We start from the raw sequence: 21,968 nt of genomic DNA on the forward strand, positions 1-21,968 counted from the left end.
ACCTAGATCCGATAAGCTGGGGATGGAAGATGAACAATGGGACACATGTACCAGTGACCACTCTTATGAGTACAGCTCCGAAAAAGCTCATTCAAAAAATCAGTTGCAAATGTTTAAAGTCAGGTTGTGGCAATGCTTGTTCATGCAGAAAAGCAGGAATACATTGTGGATCAACCTGCCTCAAATGTCAGGACAATTGCAGCAATGTGCCAGCTGAGGACTCATAAGTTAGACTCTTATCTAATATATATGGTTATATAAAGTACTACTTCGATTTCCCGATTAATTTAATGGAAATTTGTTAATTATTCGTGATATGTAATTTTAAAATATTTTGATCAAAAATAATTTTTATAATTTTTGGATATTTGTTTAATAATCGAATTAACTAATTAATTAATTATCTAATCCAAAGGTTGTCAGATAAAACGTTGTTCTCTTTATATTTTGAACACATTAGTTCAATCTAGAACCTTCTACGATATTCAGAAGTCGTTTTATTAGCGGAGATTCAATGTGGTAAAAAGTGGTAAATAGTGGTTTTTCTTCTCAAATTTCGTAAATTTTACAAGTTCAAAATATTGTAAGTGAAAATTTTCAAAATTTTCATAAAAATTAGTTCAATATTCGTGGAATGTAATTGTGAACATTTTTTATGAAAATGTATTTTTGAAATATTTTAAAATTTATTAATTATTTAATTAATTAAATAAATAATTTATTTTTGAAAAAGTTGTTAAAGAAAAAGTTGTTCTTCTTTGTTTTCTTAACACAATGCTTTAAACTAGAATCTTCTAGGATATTCAGAACGTGACTTATTTGCGGAAAACCAAAGTGGTAAAAAGGTGGTAAAAAAGTGGTAATTGTGGATTTTCCTGAAGTCGAGGATTTTGGGAACTCTCTGGAATGAATCCTGGGACCTGTCCCGACCATATCCCGTTAAAATCGCTTTGTTGCGAATTTTGTCCGACAAAAAGACGGATTTGACTGTACTATGTGTATAATCTGTAATAAAGATCAAAATTCAAATATTTATTCCTTAAACAAGAATTGCGCCGGTTAGCGGACGCTAGATTTCCATCAACCGTAGTGATTGCTATGCCTTTTAAAATTTAAAATTAAAATTAACGATAGTTTCATGTTGGTCAAAATATTAAATAATGGTTCTTTATTCACCATTCTTGGGGCGCTACGGAACAGAAAATGGAGGGGTTGCCATTGTCAATTAGTCAAATTTAAAAAGCTAAATGACCGGACACCGTAGCGCCTGCGCCTGTGTGGTGATATGCAGTTAAAAGTCGTGAAATCCGTAGTAGGTAATGCAACTCATAATAACATTTATGGTCCATTTCGTATAACAAATCAAGCACTCACAACAAAACGAGAAGTTAGTACGTTGTTCCGCATCATGATCAATGATCAAGTGAAGAAAAGCGTGAGCTACTTAACACATCCGGGAAATCGCTTGTTATCTAAATCAATTGGCTCATTTTTATAGCTTTATTATTTTTATCTTTTTACTACACTTACTAACACGTGCACATTACAAAGGAGCAATAGTTTGCGGAGGCATTCTAGAACGGTATATATTTTAGCTTTCAGTTTCTGTTTCATTATCTTAAAATTTATTCCGCTTTTATTTTTATTCCCACTCTCGATTCCTTGCTAGCAGTCCGGTTAATTTAGTACCTTTAGTGGGTCTCAACTCTCATTTAATCTTTAGCTCTTATTAAAGAACCTCTCACCCTCTCAGAAAACTCCGTTTGGAGATATTCCTTATCACGCTCTAAGTTATTAATTTTCCTTGTGTTTGAATCCTGTCACTTTTTAACTGTTTTTAGTCTTTGTTATTTTCGGCCGATTTCTGCACTTTTACACTGGGTCATCATTCATAATTTCTGGGATTGAGACGACTTATATCAGCATTTAAGGAAGAGTTTGCTTGTCTGACTTACTTCATTAGACACTTCTGGTCAAGAACTGAACAAGAACCACATTCGAAAACTGGAACATCTGAATGACTCCGCAACCCAGGAATCAACTACTCAGTTATTATCGCTCAATAATCGGTTTGGTATCGACGTTACATACTTTATTATTTTTTTTTAATAGCTGATTTTAGAAACCAGGGAATTAAAGTTACCCTCCTAAGGCTAACAGTAACATTAAATCGCTGATTTTATTTATATGTATCACTTTTTTTTTGTTTTTTCTTTTCCTTCAAAACATTCCAGTACATTGTGCAGAAAGTTGGAGATGAAGCCGTAGTACGTACATGTAGCATTGCACTGGATCAAACTTGCAGAGTGTGGTTTCATCCAGTCTGCAGTCTGCGCCGCGCGCTTATATAAACATATGCGGCGCAGATCGACTGGAGGAGATTGCACTGTGTAGGCTCCGGTGTAATGTGATATGTATGTACTACGGCTTTACAAATTTTGGAAGCATGTAGGGATATATATATCTGATACCAATCGTATATACTAAAAATACTCTAGCACAATTGTAACTGCAGTTTTACAGAACTCTAAATGCTTAATGAACACTCTTGCAGGTACCGCCCGTATTCACACTCAGACCTGAGTTTAGTCATTTTCCGATACGAGATTGGGGACGGGTTCTATAAACAAACAAACAAACAAACAAATCAATTGGCGCCGCGCAATCGAAAGTGTAATTCGATCAATCGTCAAATCGTGCAAACGTATGCGGAGGGTAACCATGGCGACTACACCATAACTGCTCTGCGCGCAGAGAATATGCATTAAAATAACGTATGCGGAGGGTAATGCATGTTTTCCTTTGTGACACGATTCATGACTCACGTGACACGAAAAAGCTACCTACCCACTATACCCATTCTCAAATCCTTCCACTTCTATACATCTATTGCCTTTTTAAAGAAAAAGACAGTTGATGTAAAAAATGTGTATCCCTTATAGTAGGTGGACTGAAAGAGGTTCCCAGGCCACACACGATTAAAATTTTTTGGCAGGTTCCTTCCTCGACAATCCTAAACCATATGACTGAGTTTACTGTGGTGGCTGCACAGTCTCAGCGAAGTTCTTCTGTCACCCCCAAGATTGTTACTTTTGCATTTTGTGTAAATAAACACGTCATGGGATGTTTATCTAACATCTAACATGTAAATGACCTTCTGCATTTTTGGAATGTTTCGAAAGAAGTTTTAACAAAAATTAGAGGTACTAGTTATGTCAGTAATAAGGAAAAACACAATGATTATCTTTGGTTTCATCCTTATGTATGAATAAATTAAATTGTTTAATGTCCTTGTTATTCGTGATTGATATTTGATAAAGTATAACTTTTAAATTTGATGAGGAATAGTTACTGTATATTTTTCCATGTAGTGCAATGATATTTTGAAGACATTACTGATGAATGATGATGTTCTGTCATAATTTTTACTTTTACTTTTACTTTTACTTATTTAAATTTTTTTATTTAGTGCAATGATATTTTGTAGACACTTGTGATGATGTTTTACTGCGCGGTGATAAGCCTGTCATTCCGCCAAATCATTATCAAAATAATAGCCTGGGTTCCCCAGGTAAGATGATGTTATGTCATAATCTTTACTTACTTACTTACTTACTTAAGATCGATGTTTTACAAATTAAACAATTTTAAAAGATGTTTTTTAAAGATATCAAATAAAAACCCACATGCAATTTTTTATAATTTTGTGTAATTTTAAAACTTAACCGCGCGCCGCGCATAATAATATACAACTTTTATGCTTTAAGATTAGAATTAGTTTTTGGTATTAAAATAATTAATTGTGATAATATAAAAAGTTAAAGTACTAATTTGTGCACTTTAACCTTAAATACTTACCATTGAAACAGGGAGACCTCACCAAATAATTAATTACTTGATTAACGATGTCAATCCGTTGAGATCGTTGCTTTGCTTCGCAGAGCAACGATCTCGACGGATTGACATCGATCGACGACGATCGACGACGATGCTTCGATGCGAAGCCATGCTCAAGGCCCATCAACATTGGGCAGCCCCTACTAGAATGTGAAGCCTGTCGGACAGCTATTCATACTAAATGTTTTAAAGTAGCAGGTTTCTGCACCACCAATGGTCTATGGGTATGTAAGGTTTGTTCACTGAACGTGATACCACGCTACAACCCCTTCTCTGGGATGATTAGTGATGGTGGTGATAAATTCTACGATGATGAAGGTGGATGTGATGACGAAACTATTCAAAAAATTTCGAATGTTCTAGACCAATGTCAGAGCTACTCCACAGCTGATCTTAATAGGGTAGTCAAGGAGCTTCAAAACTCATGTAACCTTTCATCCACACACTCAAAATTCACATCCTACTTTGTCAACTTAGATGGTAACAAAACCAACTTCGATTGTCTTAACGTTGAACTCAAACGAATTGAACTAAATTTCTCTGTAATTGGTATCGCTGAAACAAACACAGATGAACCTCTTAAAGAACTATACAGAATACCGCAATACAACAGTTTTTATCAGGTCACTCAGGAAAACAAGCTGAAAGGGACTGGTGTTGCCCTCTATGTAGCAAATCACCTTAATGCAGAAGTCATAGAAAATCTTGGCTACTGCACGCCTGATATTGAATCAATCTTTGTTAGGATCACTCAATCATCCAGCAAGCTCACACTCATCTCAGGGGTCATCTATCGCCCTCCAAATGGTGACATTCATAATTTCCTTATGTCATTTGATCACATATGTAAACTCCTCCCTAAATCTGGTGTACGTATAATGGGGGACTTTAATGTTGACCTTCTTAAAGTGAATGGTGACGCTGGTCATGGCAACTATACTCTTTTTGAAGAATGCTTATTTAGAAATGGTTTCGCTCCTGTTATTTCGATACCTACACATGAGAGACCAAATTGCAAACCATCTTGTATTGACAACATCCTCACAAATGACCCTGGTAACTGTGTTCTCTCAGGTTGTATAACAGATAGAATTGGTGACCATGCTCCAACATTTGAATTCACTGACATCGAATTCGAGGTTGGTCCAAAAAGTGAAAAACATGTCCAGTACTACGACTTCAGCAATGCCAACCTTAATAAATTCCTAACCCTACTGAACACTGACCTCTCAAAGCTCCACACTTCTCATGAATTCTCGGATTTTACTAAATTATTTGATCATGTACTTGATTCAACATGCAAACTTGTAAAGCCAAAAACTACTAAACGGAATCCTATCAATAACCCCTGGATAACAGATAGTATTTCATCAGCCGTTGAAAAAAAACATGAATTAAAAGATGCCTGGATTACATCTAAAACTAAGGCAAACCCTGATGGAAACCAGGATCTCGAGCAAACCTTCAAGGTATACCGAAGGATCCTCAAATCTGTAATTAACACTGCAAAAAATACTTACTCTTGCAACCAAATCATAGAAAATAAGCACGACCGTAAGAAGACATGGCAAATCATTAATGAACTCAGAGGGAAGTGTAAAAAGAGTATCAAACCCTCATTTATAATCGACAACAGAAAAATAACAGATAGAAGGGTTATTGCAAACGAGTTCAACAAATACTTTAACTCCATTGCCTCCACTCTAAATGAATCAATAGCTGACCTGCCTATACAGGCTTCTGAATTTTCAACATTTGAAGACTACCTCCTGCCATCCAACAACAACTCTATATTTCTAACTGACTGTTCACATACTGAGCTCATGGAAATAATTTCCAAGTTGGAAAATGGCAAATCTAGTGATATCCCAATCCGTGTGATCAAAAAGTCAGCTCATCTAATCTGCCCTGTTTTAGCCCAACATTTCAACAAACTGATGATGAGCGGGGTATTTCCCGATGTATTGAAAGTTGGGAAAGTTACTCCTATATTTAAGAAAGGAAACGAAGAGGATGTAGGAAACTACAGACCTGTCTCTACTCTGCCCATATTTGGTAAGATATTTGAAAAGGTGATATACAGCCGTATCTATAGTTTCGCTTTGTCACAAAATATCCTTGATGAAAACCAATTTGGCTTCCGCAAGTCCCATTCTACTAGCCATGCTGTTAACTACTCTGTTAGGATTATTGAAGAGAGCATAAAAAAACGAAACCATGTTCTAGGAATATTTATAGATTTGAGTAAAGCATTTGATACAATCGATCATAGTACACTCCTAACAAAACTAGATAGGTATGGAATAAGAGGCAATGCAAACTGTCTCATTAAAAGCTACTTATCAAATAGAACACAGTACACAGAAGTCCTCAATGAAAAATCCGAAAACCTCATCATTAAATATGGAGTTCCACAAGGCTCTGTTTTGGGACCGCTCCTTTTTCTTCTATACATAAATGATATTTCCAATTCCTCAGATTTAGGAACTTTCATACTATTTGCCGACGACACCAACATTTTTATTAATGGCAAAACTGTAGAAGAAGCTTATGAGAAAGGCAACAAATTGCTAAGCTGTATAAAAAAGTATATGATCCTTAACAAACTACACATCAACAAGTCAAAGTGCTGTTATATGCATTTTAAACCAAAGGCTAGTAACCCAGTAGAATTTCCAGATTCGCTTCAACTCCATATTGATGGCTTTCCGATTAAAAAAACCAAAGCAACAAAGTTTCTTGGAGTTGTTATTGATGAACAGCTTTCCTGGGGGCCTCATATAACAGCACTTAAACGAAAGTTAAACTATGCCTCTGCCACCTTAAATAGAATTAGGGACTCTGTACCGAAGGAACTCCATAAAGACCTATACCACACACTATTTGAATCCCACCTTACATATTGTATCTCAGTTTGGGGTGATGCAGCACTCTTTAGGACAGCAAGTATCTGGTTGTCTCAGAAGCACTGCGTACGGGTCCTCTTTGGTGATAAAGAGGCATACCTAAACAAGTTCCTAACATGTGCAAGAACAAGAGAGTTTGACAGCCAGGCACTTGACCATACATTCTTCCAACTAGAGCACTGTAAACCACTTTTCAAGCAACAAAACATCCTGGCTTTCAAAAATTTATATACATATCACACTTTTATGGAAGTTTTTAAAATACTGAAATTAAGATGCCCAGCATCACTGCAACAGCATTATCAGCCATCTTCTAGAAAGGAAACCACTCTCATTTCACAACTCCCATCTAATGACTTCATATCAAGATCCACAAAAATCTGGAGCACAATTGCACCTAAACTTAAGCTTTTTGACTACTCCTACAAGATTAGCCTTGCTAAAAGTCGCCTGAAAAGGGCACTTCTAAAGCTGCAACATGCTTATAATGATTCAGCATGGACTTCAAGCGATTATGACATAATGCAGCTGTCATTTGAAAACAATCCCCTTCAACAAATGTAATCCAGTGTTCTCACTTCTCGGCCCACAGGTTCCTCCTATTAAAAAATTTTTGATTTTGGTAAATGTGTGCTGACTCCACCACCGATGTATTTAACCTAATATTTAGTGTATTACAGGTAGACATTGACTTAGGTAAGTATTTTTCTCTTAAGGTAGATATTAAGAATTTGGTAAATTTCTTAATTGTATGACTATTTCCATTATTGAGACGTTTTAAATATTTGATTTAAGAGGTTTTTTTTATAGGACTGGTTCACAGTGTGAACAGATTCCAGATTTATATATTTTTTAAGTGATATTTAATAAATGATTAAAAGAACCAATTTTAAAGTTGCCATAGTAAAGCCTTTAGGTCCAAAAATATACCCATTATGCTCACGTAAAAACAACTCTAAATCAGTAGGCTGTCACTCTATTAATGCACCACACCGCTTCCTCCACTGCACTAAAAGTTATACAATAAATTCTACAATCCTAATTTTGTATCGTGATGGAGACCGGTGTCCATACAAAAATTTTACTAGGTTGCCGTTTGGTGTGAGCAATAGCGAACAGCACGAACACTCCTTTGCCCCGTCAACCCATATCTAATCTATTTAAAGAGTGACAACCATACTACACATTGAATTAGGATTCCTTTAAATATCAAATTGATTTATTGTAAACTTGTTTACTCTGTAATAAATGGCATAAAATTGATTTTTTGTTTAACTGAATTTTTGTTTAACTGAAGTGCAAGAATGCTAGTTTGCGCGGCGCGTCGAAGCGGCGAAGTCCTCCAAGGTTATTACTTGACAGATGTTACTCGTCTAAATTTCTTCGAAGTAGCGCGCGCCGCTTTCTTCTCGAAATGCCCGACGGCAAGTGTTACGAAGTAGCGCGCGCCGGGCCAGACCATTAACAATGGTCAAGGTTATTACCCACAGCTTCCTGCTTTGTAACGAATCGATCAAAGCGTGTATCTCTAAGGCAAATCGTATTATCTGTTGGATTGTAAGGAATTTAGTTATTAGAGAAAATGTTGTCATGATTGCGATATATAAAGCTTTAATAAGATAAGACCTCATTTTGAGTATTTTGTCCAATTGTGGAATCCGCCTGCGGCTCATGGAAGTTGGGGGACTGTTTTGGAGCTGGAGAGCGTCCAGAGGCGGTTTACCCATTTGATTGATGAGGTGGGTACTCTACCTTACAGCCGTAAACTGGAAATCCTCAATTTGACAACGCTGGCAGAGCGGCGAATACGCGGGGACCTCATAGAAGCTTTTAAAGGAATAAGTGGTTTGACCGATTAAAGAGGATTAAACAGGATTAAACATAAATTTGTCAATGAGAGCCCTAACACTCACGTCTTGACTATACATCAATATAATAGAAATACATAAATAAATAATGTGCAAGAGTGTTCTTAAAATAAAAATTTAAAAATTATAAAAATTTAACTTCGTCACATCTTTGTTGAAAGAGAAACAAGTGCAAATAAAATAATTTAATTCTCATGAACATGTTCCGAAATGATATGATATGGTGATCGTGATATGAAATGAAATGAAGCTCGACTTGACCGTCGCGTATCTGCAGAGGAGTTCTGTTGAGGTGTATGGATCGGGGATGTTAAATGTTAGCAGATCCGGTCTTAATCTTGTTTCAAGCAACAGATGTAGTAGAAGTTTAACTAAAATCAAGAATATCCAGAAGTAATTGCCCCCGGAGCGTGTTATTCCATATTGGAACAAAATCCCTCCTGACCTCAAGAACTCTGTGACAGTTTAAGGCTTTAAAATTAAGTTAGAAGGATTCAAGAAAGATATGATTTCTAAAAGTATTACAAATGATTGCTATTTTTGGAATGTATCTAATGAAGTTTTAGTAAGAATTGAGGGAGCCAGTTATGTCAGTAAGCGGAGCGTGTTATTCCATATTGGAACAAAATCCCTCCTGACCTCAAAAACTCTGTGACAGTTTAAGGCTTTAAAATTAAGTTAGAAGGATTCAAGAAAGATATGATTTCTAAAAGTATTACAAATGATTGCTATTTTTGGAATGTATCTAATGAAGTTTTAGTAAGAATTGAGGGAGCCAGTTATGTCAGTAATAAAGAAGAACTTAACGTGATTATCTGTGGTTTCATCCCTATGTGGCGAAGAAACGTTTTATAAATCTTTATTCCACTGGGAAGTTTGATTTGGTTTTCAAAATGGGATAATGTTATTAGATACATTTTTTAATTTAATAATTAATGTTGGTGGGGAAATATTAATTTTATATTTTTTCACATAATGCGATGATATTTTGTAGACATGTGTGATAATGTTATGTCATAAATTTTACTTTACTTTACTTTAGTTTTACTTTACTTTAAAAGGGTAATTATTACACGTTACAGCGAATGATTTTTAAAGTAATAAATTGTCAACTGTAAGATGTGGCAAGAATTATCCTGTCAAGCAACAAAACACTTAAAGGGAGCTATTTTTAATCAGGAAGAAAACTAAACAGAAGACAGGACACAAAGCAAAAAAGTGAATGCCGAAATAACCGAATAATGATTTATCAGTTATCACTCTACACTTGACTGTACTGTAACTTTTTAAAACGTTCTCTAGGTGGCCCTGAATGACTCTTCGAAACCCTAACCCTTTAATCTGATCCCAACCCTAACCCTACCCCAATCCTTAGTTACCTGGGGACCCCAGGCTATAATGTTCATATAAATAAAGATTCGGCGGAATGACAGGCTGAGCGCAAAAACTGTCATCAGTGAAAACTGTCATCAGTGAAAACTGTCATCAGTGGCATTTAACCTATACAGATACATTTTTTGGATGTTAGCAGAAATCAAACTAAGGCCCATGTATTACTTCTTGGGACCCCTCGCTCAGCAGTCACTAGTCAGCAATACCAACAAATAATCCTGACTGGTCTGATTTCATATGCTGCTTATTCCATTGTCAGACTCAGAGTATTATGCTGGGTTACAGGAGGAATAAAGAGATGAATAAAAACTATTAGCTATAAGCTAGTGACACTTGACAGTTTATTGAGATTTATTATAAAGATTTATTGTAAGTTAATTGTCTGTTGTAAATGTACTAATCTTTTGTTGTCCATCGAAAGGCATGTGATGTGAGGCTACTATTTCACTCCAGAACTTGCAAGGTAGATACCACAGGCCACATTTTATGTACATAGTGCACTACCGGAAACTGGACCTTAGCTTTGTCAGCCTATTTCATTGTCTTAGTGTTAACTAAAGACATCCTCTCCCTTAAGCTTATTCTATGTTAAACATGTCTAACATTGTGAATTATCCCATCATTGCACTAGTTTAGCACTAATCTAGTTTCATTGAACTCAACAAGATTTATCTCCTATAATAATCAAAACCTCACAGCTCATAAAATCTAGTTAATTTTCTCTGTTCTCGGTCCCTCCTAAGGTGTCTACCCTGGTGTAGTGTTTTATAAATTATAGTGATGACAATTTGTATCCAATTTCTTAATATAAATATGTTTTCTTTAAAGTGACACTGTGGACCTTAGTAATGCCCTTTTAGGTTTGTTGCTATAATATGATGTTTAATTCAAATTTCTTCTAAGCAAGAAATGTCAAGTAAAGCAAGTGGAGTTTCTGCTCAATTATAGTCCTGTGTAGACTGTAGAAGTGACTCAGAATTATTTATATGGAATGGTGCCCCTCTCATAGCTTGAAATTGCTGTTGATTTCATTGCTTTTCTATACAGCAGAGGTATGTAAAATCCTTAAGCACATTCATCTGCTTTGAAATCTCACAACCTTCCATTGATATTATATCATTTAAATCAAATCCTTGGACTTTTTAAATTACTTAAATTAATGAACTAATTGATGTTATATTTTTGTTATTTTATTATATTTCAGAGCAAGAAAGTAGCTGTTTGTCTTCAGCTTGGTTCAAGCTACAGTGACGCAAAGAATTTAGCTCTTGATAATGGTTACGCAGTGACAAAACAGGTACATAAAATTATTCTGATTAAACGTTTGGTCTTAAATTAGGTTTAAAAATTCAGTCATTGCAGCATTTATCTTTATATTAAATGTAAGCTTGTTGTATTGATATTATATTAAAGTCTTAATGAGTTAGACTAATAAACTTACTGTTCCTGTAACAAATCAGTTAACAAATTAATCCACATCATAATCTAATAATGTTGGATTAAATATAGGGATACATGGGGATACATAGCTCTCAACATTTTTAATTACTCTTACTAATTAGTTTTCAAATTAAAATTGAAGTCAAAGTTACTCTACTTTAAACTGTGATATGATTCTGCAGGTTGGAAGGAACTGCTTTCTGTTCGAGAAGACAGGTCGTAGTACGCGCGATGTTGAGACAGAAGAACATTTGGTGGAGAGCAGTTTGAGCTTAAACCCATTGGTAAGTTCACATCTTGACTACATTAGGTTGAATTATTATGGTGAACATAATATACAGGGTGGCCCAGAAGTAACTACCCACACACAACCCTTTAATAACTCACGTAATTCGTATCAGAATTACTTACAAATTTCAGAGAATATAGATCTGGATCAAACTTAAATTTTCTGAAAATTTTGGTTCCGCCTCATTATGCGGTACCAAGCATTATGGGGGATGACGATCTGATCACTTTAAGTGAATACTGATTGTGAATCTCCTTACAATCAAAGAAATTTTCGTTATAGCGCTTCGGTTACTGTCAAATGAGCAGGTTCCAACCAATCAGGCCATTGATTGAGTGAAGAAAATAGAAATCACAGATTAAGTGTCGGGATCATGTATCCGCCAGATCTTAAATTGGTCAAAACTCGGTTTAGTTGTAAACAACCAACTTGAACTTTTGGGAACGCACTTTAATTATCAAACCAAATGTGTCTGGAAATTTTGGAGTTCCTTACTCAAAGCGTTCTCACTTTATGGTGACAATAAAGAAAAAGAGGGAGTGGCGTGTCACACCCTCTGTAATGGTAATCGATGAAATTTTACGAAATTTTCAGGAAATCTAAGTTTGACCCATATCTATATCCTTTGAAATTTTTAAGCAATTCTGATACGAATTACGTGAGTTGCGTGTGGGTAGTTGCTTCTGACCCACCCTGTATCTGGGGAAACAATTAATTGTCAGATATAAATATGGAAGGTCTAGCAAAAACCACTCTGCCAATGTGAAAAATCACAAACCTTTTTCAACTTCAATGTTTTGTCAAAATTAGGTATGATACATTATATTAATGTTTTTGGTTGTATCAAAGTGATTTATGCACCACTGGTCATATTGGATTTAATATTCAAAAATAAGATGTATGCATCATAAGATATGTTAACTTATACTTATTAACTTACAATTCTCTTACAATACTTACTGTATTACAATACTAACTGTACGATTCTCTAAATATCAATTATGTTTGCTGAAGATATTGGATAATACACGTCTTAGACGTGTGACACGTCTATTATCTCGTTGAAACTAAATAAACTGTGAATTTGTCATTTAACGTTTTAACATCTTATTTCTCGGAATCTGCCATATTATCACTTTATCAGCGCAATTTGTGAGGTAAAAACACCCAGTAAGCTCCCTAATAGCCCTTTATTATTTATTATTTGTCACGACTTTTTTTCTTTGTATATCTTAATAGATTGTTTCCTCCAATTTAAATTCTGGGAATATTCCACTGCTCCGATTAATTGGGCTTCACAATTAGCTAACTCATTATCACACAATTAGCTAACGTCAATACCGGAACAATTTAACAGGTATAAGTGTTATTGCTAGGCGTTAACCGGCTTAACTGCACTGTTTATGGAAAAATGCAACCCGTGCGTCTGATATATATGGGAAATTTCCAAGTTTTATTTATAGCCTGCGCTGGTATTTTTAATGGGAACACCGACTAAATTAAATATGGTTGATTATGTTATATTTCTGATTTTGTTCAGGTTTAAGCGTGTTTTATACCTGACACCATCACAAGAAAGTTTACACAAGCCTTATGTTGTGTGTTTCCCTTCGTGTCCAAAAGCATTACAGTTTACCACTTACTACAAATTTCGGAATTATAGAACTGAAGCATATTACTTTAGCACATATATTACGTAATTTTCAGCCGAGATAATTCTAAATTTACTGTTTCCGCTGAAGCCAAATTGGCTGTCGCTCAAAACTTGCATTTAGCCGATTCAGTAATCAAAACATGAGCCGTGTAACTCTTGCAATGATATATCTAAACCACTTAAACAGAGTTTGATACGTGTGGCTACTGTATGGTTATTAAGGGTTTATATAAATATTGTTATCTTCCACCACTTCCCACGGGATTATGAGGAGTTACTGTAATGATACATATCAAGATGCGCTGATAAGGTGAAATGTTACGGGTAGTTCAATACCACGGGTTCTGCCAAATAAGTGGTATATGTTCGGTTAACTAGTTTCAGCGATTCAACCATCAAATTCAGATTTTACAGCGAAACTTAAATCTCCGGATCAGTTAAATTCCATTAAAAACTACAACTTTTCTAGAGACTAACAAAATTCTGCATTTTACTCTGAATGCCAAATTACAGAACTGTTCCGGTAATAATTGGGATTTATCAGGTCGAGGGTTGTTACACTTGTACCTGAAATGTTGGCCATTACACACACATTACTTGCAAGCCGTCTAAGTAGAAAGTATACAAGTCTATCTGGTGTAGTACAATACAAGTGTAGTACCTGGTACGGTATGAGTGATATTTATTACCTGTTAATATAGCAAACCCTCGTTAGTTACCTTGTGTAGTACAATACAAGTGTAGTACCTGGTACGGTATGAGTAATATTTATTACCTGTTAATATAGCAAACCCTCGTTAGTTACCTTGTGTAGTACAATACAAGTGTAGTACCTGGTACGGTATGAGTAATATTTATTACCTGTTAATATAACAAACCCTCGTTAGTTACCTTGTGTAGTACAATACAAGTGTAGTACCTGGTACGGTATGAGTAATATTTATTACCTGTTAATATAGCAAACCCTCGTTAGTTACCTTGTGTAGTACAATACAAGTGTAGTACCAGGTACAGTATGAGTAATATTTATTACCTGTTAATATAGCAAACCTTCGTTAGTTACCTTGTGTAGTACAATACAAGTGTAGTACCTGGTACGGTATGAGTAATATTTATTACCTGTTAATATAAAAAACCCTCGTTAGTTACCTTGTGTAGTACAATACAAGTGTAGTACCTGGTACGGTATGAGTAATATTTATTACCTGTTAATATAGCAAACCCTCGTTACTTACCTTGTCTAGTACAATACAAGTGTAGTACCTGGTACGGTATGAGTAATATTTATTACCTGTTAATATAGCAAACCCTCGTTAGTTACCTTGTGTAGTACAATACAAGTGTAGTACCTGGTACGGTATGAGTAATATTTATTACCTGTTAATATAGCAAACCCTCGTTAGTTACCTTGTGTAGTACAATACAAGTGTAGTACCTGGTACGGTATGAGTAATATTTATTACCTGTTAATATAACAAACCCTCGTTAGCAGGGACAAAAGGATTTCGCGGTTATTTTGGCCAAAAATCGCGGCACCGCGACAAGCCAAACTAGGCTAATTCGCGGCTAATTCGCGGCGGGAATTTCAAAAATCGCGCCATATTCGCGGCAAAAAATCGAAAAATCGCGGCGAATTCGCGGCAAAAAATAATGTATTTACAGTGCTTAGTTAGAGTTCACATATTCTTTGACTATTCTATTTGATCGGCTCATGTCCCATGAGGATGTGATCTCATCATATGATCTGATACAGGCTGATGGGGGTCCATAACAACAAGAGCTGCCATAACTTTTGACATGATCTCAAATGTTGCAATGTCATACGTACTGTATGACATATCTCGTTATCGATACTATATAACTTTCAACAGACGACAGGAGACATCATCATGAACGACCATCTACACTTCACAACTATAGCAATGGAATACTACGAACTTTTCAACCCAATTCCCATATCCCTACCTAGTCTATCCCCATCTAGTATCCAACCTCTACCCCTTGAAGCTTACATCAACCTGGACGACATCCTTACCCCGGCCCCCTGCACGAACCTTTTAGAAGTTCTAACCACATCCCGAGGGAAGCCCATGATTGTTCCTTATGTGGTCTACGACGAGATTACATGCTCTACAAAATAGCTTCCCATTGTCAGCATAAAACGATGATTTGCCAAATTCAGCCACTCTCGTGGAAGCTGTTACATTGCCCTGTTTAGCCTGTTTCGAGCGTTTGCTAGACGAAGGTCCAGCCGGTTTGTCGGCAGGCCGTTTGACAAAGCGGTCCATGCATTATAACAAGCGAATACAATACCAAGCGAATAACTATGACGAAATATCTGACAAGTGACGATTCAATAACAACACTGATATAACATACTGTTCGATTTCTTAATCCATTGTATGTCTTCTGGTCAACTTTATGTCGTTTGGTCAAGTTTTTTATGTCTACTGGTCAACTTTATGTCGTCTGGTCAACTTTATGTCGTCTGGTCAAGTTTTATATGTCGTTTGGTCAACTTTATGTCGTCTGGTCAAGTTTTATATGTCTACTGGTCAACTTTATGTCGTCTGGTCAAGTTTTATATGTCTACTGGTCAACTTCGATATAAGATCTCGGAAGGCAGACCTCCCCTTGGCCTTCGCAATACGAGCTCGGAAGCGGCAGCTCCGCCTTCAGAGGTACGTATCGAGAATGACTCGGACAGAAAATTTTCTAAGTCAAAATTTTTCAAAGTTTTTCTGGAAACTACTTTTGTTCATGTTTCATGCTACCCTGATCATTATGAGCCGAAAATATTTTTTCGGTTTTCAAAGGTCACACATACCCTTCGATACACGATTTTGGACTCGATTTTGGACCTTGTAATGCGATCTCGGAAGGCAGGCCTCCCCTTCGCAATACGAGCTCGGAAGCGGAAGCTCCGCCTTCAGAGGTACGTATCGAGAATGACTCGGACAGAAAATTTTCTAAGTCAACATTTTTCAAAGTTTTTCTGGAAACTAGTTTTGTTCATGTTTCATGCTACCCTGATCATTATGAGCCGAAAATATTTTTTTCGGTTTTCAAAGGTCACATACGCTTCGATACACGATTTTGGACTCGAGGGCTCCCCTTGTAATGCGATCTCGGAAGGCAGGCCTTCCCTTCGCAATACGAGCTCGGAAGCTCCGGAAGCTCGGAAGCTCCGCCTTAAGACTAAGAGGTACGTATCGAGAATGTACCTACAATCGGAACTCACGGAAGGCTGTAAATGTGATTAGTTTCATATTATACTTAATACTTGTAGAAAACGTGACATTTGGCCCGCAGATTTTATGGAAATACGCAAACTTGGTCCTCAGATTTAAAGGAAAATGCACAAATTTGGTCTTCAGATTTAAAGGAAAATGCGCGATTTTTCGCGGAGGACTGAAAAAATCGCGATTTGTCGCGGAGAATGGGAAATTTCGCGATCTGTCGCGGAAAACGTAAAAAATCGCGATTTGTCGCGGAGAATGGGAAATTTCGCGGTTTCGTACATGCCGCGAAATCCTTTTGTCCCTGCTCGTTAGTTACCTTCTGTAGTACAATACAAGTGTAGTACCTGGTACGGTATGAGTAATATTTATTACCTGTTAATATAACAAACCCTCGTTAGTTACCTTGTGTAGTACAATACAAGTGTAGTACCTGGTACGGTATGAGTAATATTTATTACCTGTTAATATAACAAACCCTCGTTAGTTACCTTGTGTAGTACAATACAAGTGTAGTACCTGGTACGGTATGAGTAATATTTATTACCTGTTAATATAGCAAACCCTCGTTAGTTACCTTCTGTAGTACAATACAAGTGTAGTACCTGGTACGGTATGAGTAATATTTATTACCTGTTAATATAGCAAACCCTCGTTAGTTACCTTGTGTAGTACAATACAAGTGTAGTACCAGGTACAGTATGAGTGATATTTATTACCTGTTAATATAACAAGCCCCCGTTAGTTACCTTGTGTAGTACAATACAAGTGTAGTACCTGGTACGGTATGAGTAATATTTATTACCTGTTAATATAGCAAACCCTCGTTAGTTACCTTCTGTAGTACAATACAAGTGTAGTACCTGGTACGGTATGAGTAATATTTATTACCTGTTAATATAGCAAACCCTCGTTAGTTACCTTGTGTAGTACAATACAAGTGTAGTACCTGGTACGGTATGAGTAATATTTATTACCTGTTAATATAACAAACCTTCGTTAGTTACCTTGTGTAGTACAATACAAGTGTAGTACCTGGTACGGTATGAGTAATATTTATTACCTGTTAATATAACAAGCCCCCGTTACTTGGACGGAAGTGGACAGTCTGCCTACCAAATTAGGAGGGTCAGCTGCAGACACCACCTGTAAAGTGTAAACTAGCTGTTGTGTTTTAAGTAATTCATTAATTGATTAGTTAATTAGTTAATTAGTTAATTAGTGTACCTAGCAAATTAGGAGGGTCAGCTGCAGACACCAGCTATAAGTGTAAACTAGCTGTATACTGTTGTGGTATTAGTAATTCATTAATTAATTAAAGTAGATATTATAATTATTATCGTACAATGCAGTGAATATCGTTCAATATTCTGTGTGAGGTTGTCACTCCCTGAACTTGAAATCTAGTGAATTTATGAAGCGAACTTCAAATTATAGTCGAAGCTTTGAAACTGCTTCATGGTAACCAGTCACGAGGGCGGAAGTCCCTTAGGTCCTCCGCCTTCGTGACTTCCGCCCTCGTGTCCTATACCCTGCTTCATGAGTAATTGACCTCTATAATAATACGCCAACTGTGCGGATAATACCCATAACGTTGTTCGTATGTTCCACTATTTAGAACGTATAACGCTTTTGGACACTGCTGTGCCCCATTACTGTAAATTGATAACGCTAAGAATTCTTGTTAAAGTAGTGACGATAAACACTAAAAGCATAATAACTATTTATAACGTTTGTCATTGCGAGTGTTTGATAAATATTCATTGGAACAGCCTAGCGGCTAGCTGTCATTCAAAGTTACAATCTCGAAATTGAGTCTTCAGTCTTTAATTTTCATTGGCGATTTAGTTTTTTAAATGTAAGTCAATTTAATTAGCTATCAGCAATATGAAATACCTTTTCTCCCCGTCCTAATTTCTTAAGGTTCCTTTTCAGTACGCATGGAAGGTTCAGTTAACAATTCAGTATGTAGGTTCGACTAGCTTAAAACTTTAGTCATGATCTCATCTGCTCAGTCAGCCAAATAACAAGACACGGGCAGGTAATGTAAATAGATCCCCTGAACTATCCGTGAAACTGGAACTAGGAGGTGATTAGGTAAGGGGCGACAAAGTAAGCCTGTACTTAAAGCTCTGTGATCAATTTGCACTTCAAGTTACTTCAATTTGATAAGGAATGTCCTTATTCATTGGATCTGACACTGATTTAAGAATGGTGGTGTACGTATTTATTAAGAATGAAATTTACAGTCAAAATATTCTTTGTGAGGTTGCATAATATATGAAATACCAACCATATGAACTCATGTTGATAGGCAACATGTAACCAGTGCCCTTCAACGTTACAACCTACGGGTGTATTGTCTAAACTCTAAATACACCGTATTTTAATTATGTGTCACAGGTCACTAACTTAGTAACTCACTTTAAGGAAGCCGTCCCGGAAAACCTTGTAACAGAAACCAGTCACGTGGTAATCACGTGGTAATCGACCAGTCATGTGGTAATCGACCGGTAAGTTGGTGAAAGAAACACTACAATGTCGACCAGTTATCCTGCGTGTAAAAATGGTGATTTGTGACTCTAGGCCTCGTGGTGGTTTTTTATGGTGACCATGTTATATAAATTAGGAGATGAAAAGTAGGCTCTAAAGTAGGCTCTAAAGTAGGCTCTAAAGTAGGCTGTAAAGTAGGCTCTAAAGTAGGCTCTAAAGTAGGCTCTAAAGTAGGCTCTAAAGTAGGCTCTAAAGTAGGCTGTAAAGTAGGCTCTAAAGTAGGCTCTAAAGTAGGCTCTAAAGTAGGCTCTAAAGTAGGCTCTAAAGTAGGCTCTAAAGTAGGCTCTAAAGTAGGCTCTAAAGTAGGCTCTAAAGTAGGCTCTAAAGTAGGCTCTAAAGTAGGCTCTAAAGTAGGCTCTAAAGTAGGCTCTAAAGTAGGCTCTAAAGTAGGCTCTAAAGTAGGCTCTAAAGTAGGCTCTAAAGTAGGCTCTAAAGTAGGCTCTAAAGTAGGCTCTAAAGTAGGCTCTAAAGTAGGCTCTAAAGTAGGCTCTAAAGTAGGCTCTAAAGTAGGCTCTAAAGTAGGCTCTAAAGTAGGCTCTAAAGTAGGCTCTAAAGTAGGCTCTAAAGTAGGCTCTAAAGTAGGCTCTAAAGTAGGCTCTAAAGTAGGCTCTAAAGTAGGCTCTAAAGTAGGCTCTAAAGTAGGCTCTAAAGTAGGCTCTAAAGTAGGCTCTAAAGTAGGCTCTAAAGTAGGCTCTAAAGTAGGCTCTAAAGTAGGCTCTAAAGTAGGCTCTAAAGTAGGCTCTAAAGTAGGCTCTAAAGTAGGCTCTAAAGTAGGCTCTAAAGTAGGCTCTAAAGTAGGCTCTAAAGTAGGCTCTAAAGTAGGCTCTAAAGTAGGCTCTAAAGTAGGCTCTAAAGTAGGCTCTAAAGTAGGCTCTAAAGTAGGCTCTAAAGTAGGCTCTAAAGTAGGCTCTAAAGTAGGCTCTAAAGTAGGCTCTAAAGTAGGCTCTAAAGTAGGCTCTAAAGTAGGCTCTAAAGTAGGCTCTAAAGTAGGCTCTAAAGTAGGCTCTAAAGTAGGCTCTAAAGTAGGCTCTAAAGTAGGCTCTAAAGTAGGCTCTAAAGTAGGCTCTAAAGTAGGCTCTAAAGTAGGCTCTAAAGTAGGCTCTAAAGTAGGCTCTAAAGTAGGCTCTAAAGTAGGCTCTAAAGTAGGCTCTAAAGTAGGCTCTAAAGTAGGCTCTAAAGTAGGCTCTAAAGTAGGCTCTAAAGTAGGCTCTAAAGTAGGCTCTAAAGTAGGCTCTAAAGTAGGCTCTAAAGTAGGCTCCAAAGTAGGCTCTAAAGTAGGCTCCAAAGTAGGCTCTAAAGTAGGCTCCAAAGTAGGCTCTAAAGTAGGCTCCAAAGTAGGCTCTAAAGTAGGCTCCAAAGTAGGCTCTGAAGTAGGCTCTAAAGTAGGCTCTAAAGTAGGCTCTAAAGTAGGCTCTAAAGTAGGCTCTAATGTAGGCTCCAAAGTAGGCTCTAAAGTAGGCTCCAAAGTAGGCTCTAAAGTAGGCTCTAAAGTAGGCTCTAAAGTAGGCTCTAAAGTAGGCTCTAAAGTAGGCTCTAAAGTAGGCTCTAAAGTAGGCTCTAAAGTAGGCTCTAAAGTAGGCTCTAAAGTAGGCTCTAAAGTAGGCTCTAAAGTAGGCTCTAAAGTAGGCTCTAAAGTAGGCTCTAAAGTAGGCTCTAAAGTAGGCTCTAAAGTAGGCTCTAAAGTAGGCTCTAAAGTAGGCTCTAAAGTAGGCTCTAAAGTAGGCTCTAAAGTAGGCTCTAAAGTAGGCTCTAAAGTAGGCTCTAAAGTAGGCTCTAAAGTAGGCTCTAAAGTAGGCTCTAAAGTAGGCTCTAAAGTAGGCTCTAAAGTAGGCTCTAAAGTAGGCTCTAAAGTAGGCTCTAAAGTAGGCTCTAAAGTAGGCTCTAAAGTAGGCTCTAAAGTAGGCTCTAAAGTAGGCTCTAAAGTAGGCTCTAAAGTAGGCTCTAAAGTAGGCTCTAAAGTAGGCTCTAAAGTAGGCTCTAAAGTAGGCTCTAAAGTAGGCTCTAAAGTAGGCTCTAAAGTAGGCTCTAAAGTAGGCTCTAAAGTAGGCTCTAAAGTAGGCTCTAAAGTAGGCTCTAAAGTAGGCTCTAAAGTAGGCTCTAAAGTAGGCTCTAAAGTAGGCTCTAAAGTAGGCTCTAAAGTAGGCTCTAAAGTAGGCTCTAAAGTAGGCTCTAAAGTAGGCTCTAAAGTAGGCTCTAAAGTAGGCTCTAAAGTAGGCTCTAAAGTAGGCTCTAAAGTAGGCTCTAAAGTAGGCTCTAAAGTAGGCTCTAAAGTAGGCTCTAAAGTAGGCTCTAAAGTAGGCTCTAAAGTAGGCTCTAAAGTAGGCTCTAAAGTAGGCTCTAAAGTAGGCTCTAAAGTAGGCTCTAAAGTAGGCTCTAAAGTAGGCTCTAAAGTAGGCTCTAAAGTAGGCTCTAAAGTAGGCTCTAAAGTAGGCTCTAAAGTAGGCTCTAAAGTAGGCTCTAAAGTAGGCTCTAAAGTAGGCTCTAAAGTAGGCTCTAAAGTAGGCTCTAAAGTAGGCTCTAAAGTAGGCTCTAAAGTAGGCTCTAAGTAGGCTCTAAAGTAGGCTCTAAAGTAGGCTCTAAAGTAGGCTCTAAGGTAGGCTCTAAAGTAGGCTCTAAAGTAGGCTCTAAAGTAGGCTCTAAAGTAGGTTCTAAGGTAGGCTCTAAAGTAGGCTCTAAAGTAGGCTCTAAAGTAGGCTCTAAGGCTCTGGTAAATTATTACGCCAGATTATC

General features: G+C 36.9%; 1 protein-coding gene across 2 annotated transcripts in view; it reads left to right on the forward strand.

The window, feature by feature from the left end:
* The first annotated feature begins 10,970 nt into the window (after positions 1 to 10,970).
* Positions 10,971 to 21,968, forward strand: part of LOC134813715 (furin-like protease kpc-1) — a 28,940-nt gene continuing 17,942 nt past the window's right edge. For both annotated transcript variants that reach the window (XM_063821573.1, XM_063821574.1), the window contains exons 1-3: positions 10,971 to 11,115; positions 11,268 to 11,360; positions 11,686 to 11,787. In XM_063821573.1, the coding sequence (XP_063677643.1) occupies positions 11,050 to 11,115; positions 11,268 to 11,360; positions 11,686 to 11,787 (261 nt within the window). In that variant the 5' untranslated portion in view covers positions 10,971 to 11,049. The remainder of the gene's footprint in view (positions 11,116 to 11,267; positions 11,361 to 11,685; positions 11,788 to 21,968) is intronic.

The sequence above is a fragment of the Bolinopsis microptera genome, chromosome 4 (genome assembly GCF_026151205.1).
Source record: "Bolinopsis microptera isolate Bmic1 chromosome 4, MBARI_Bmic_1.0, whole genome shotgun sequence".
NCBI classification, from domain to species: Eukaryota; Metazoa; Ctenophora; class Tentaculata; order Lobata; family Bolinopsidae; genus Bolinopsis; species Bolinopsis microptera.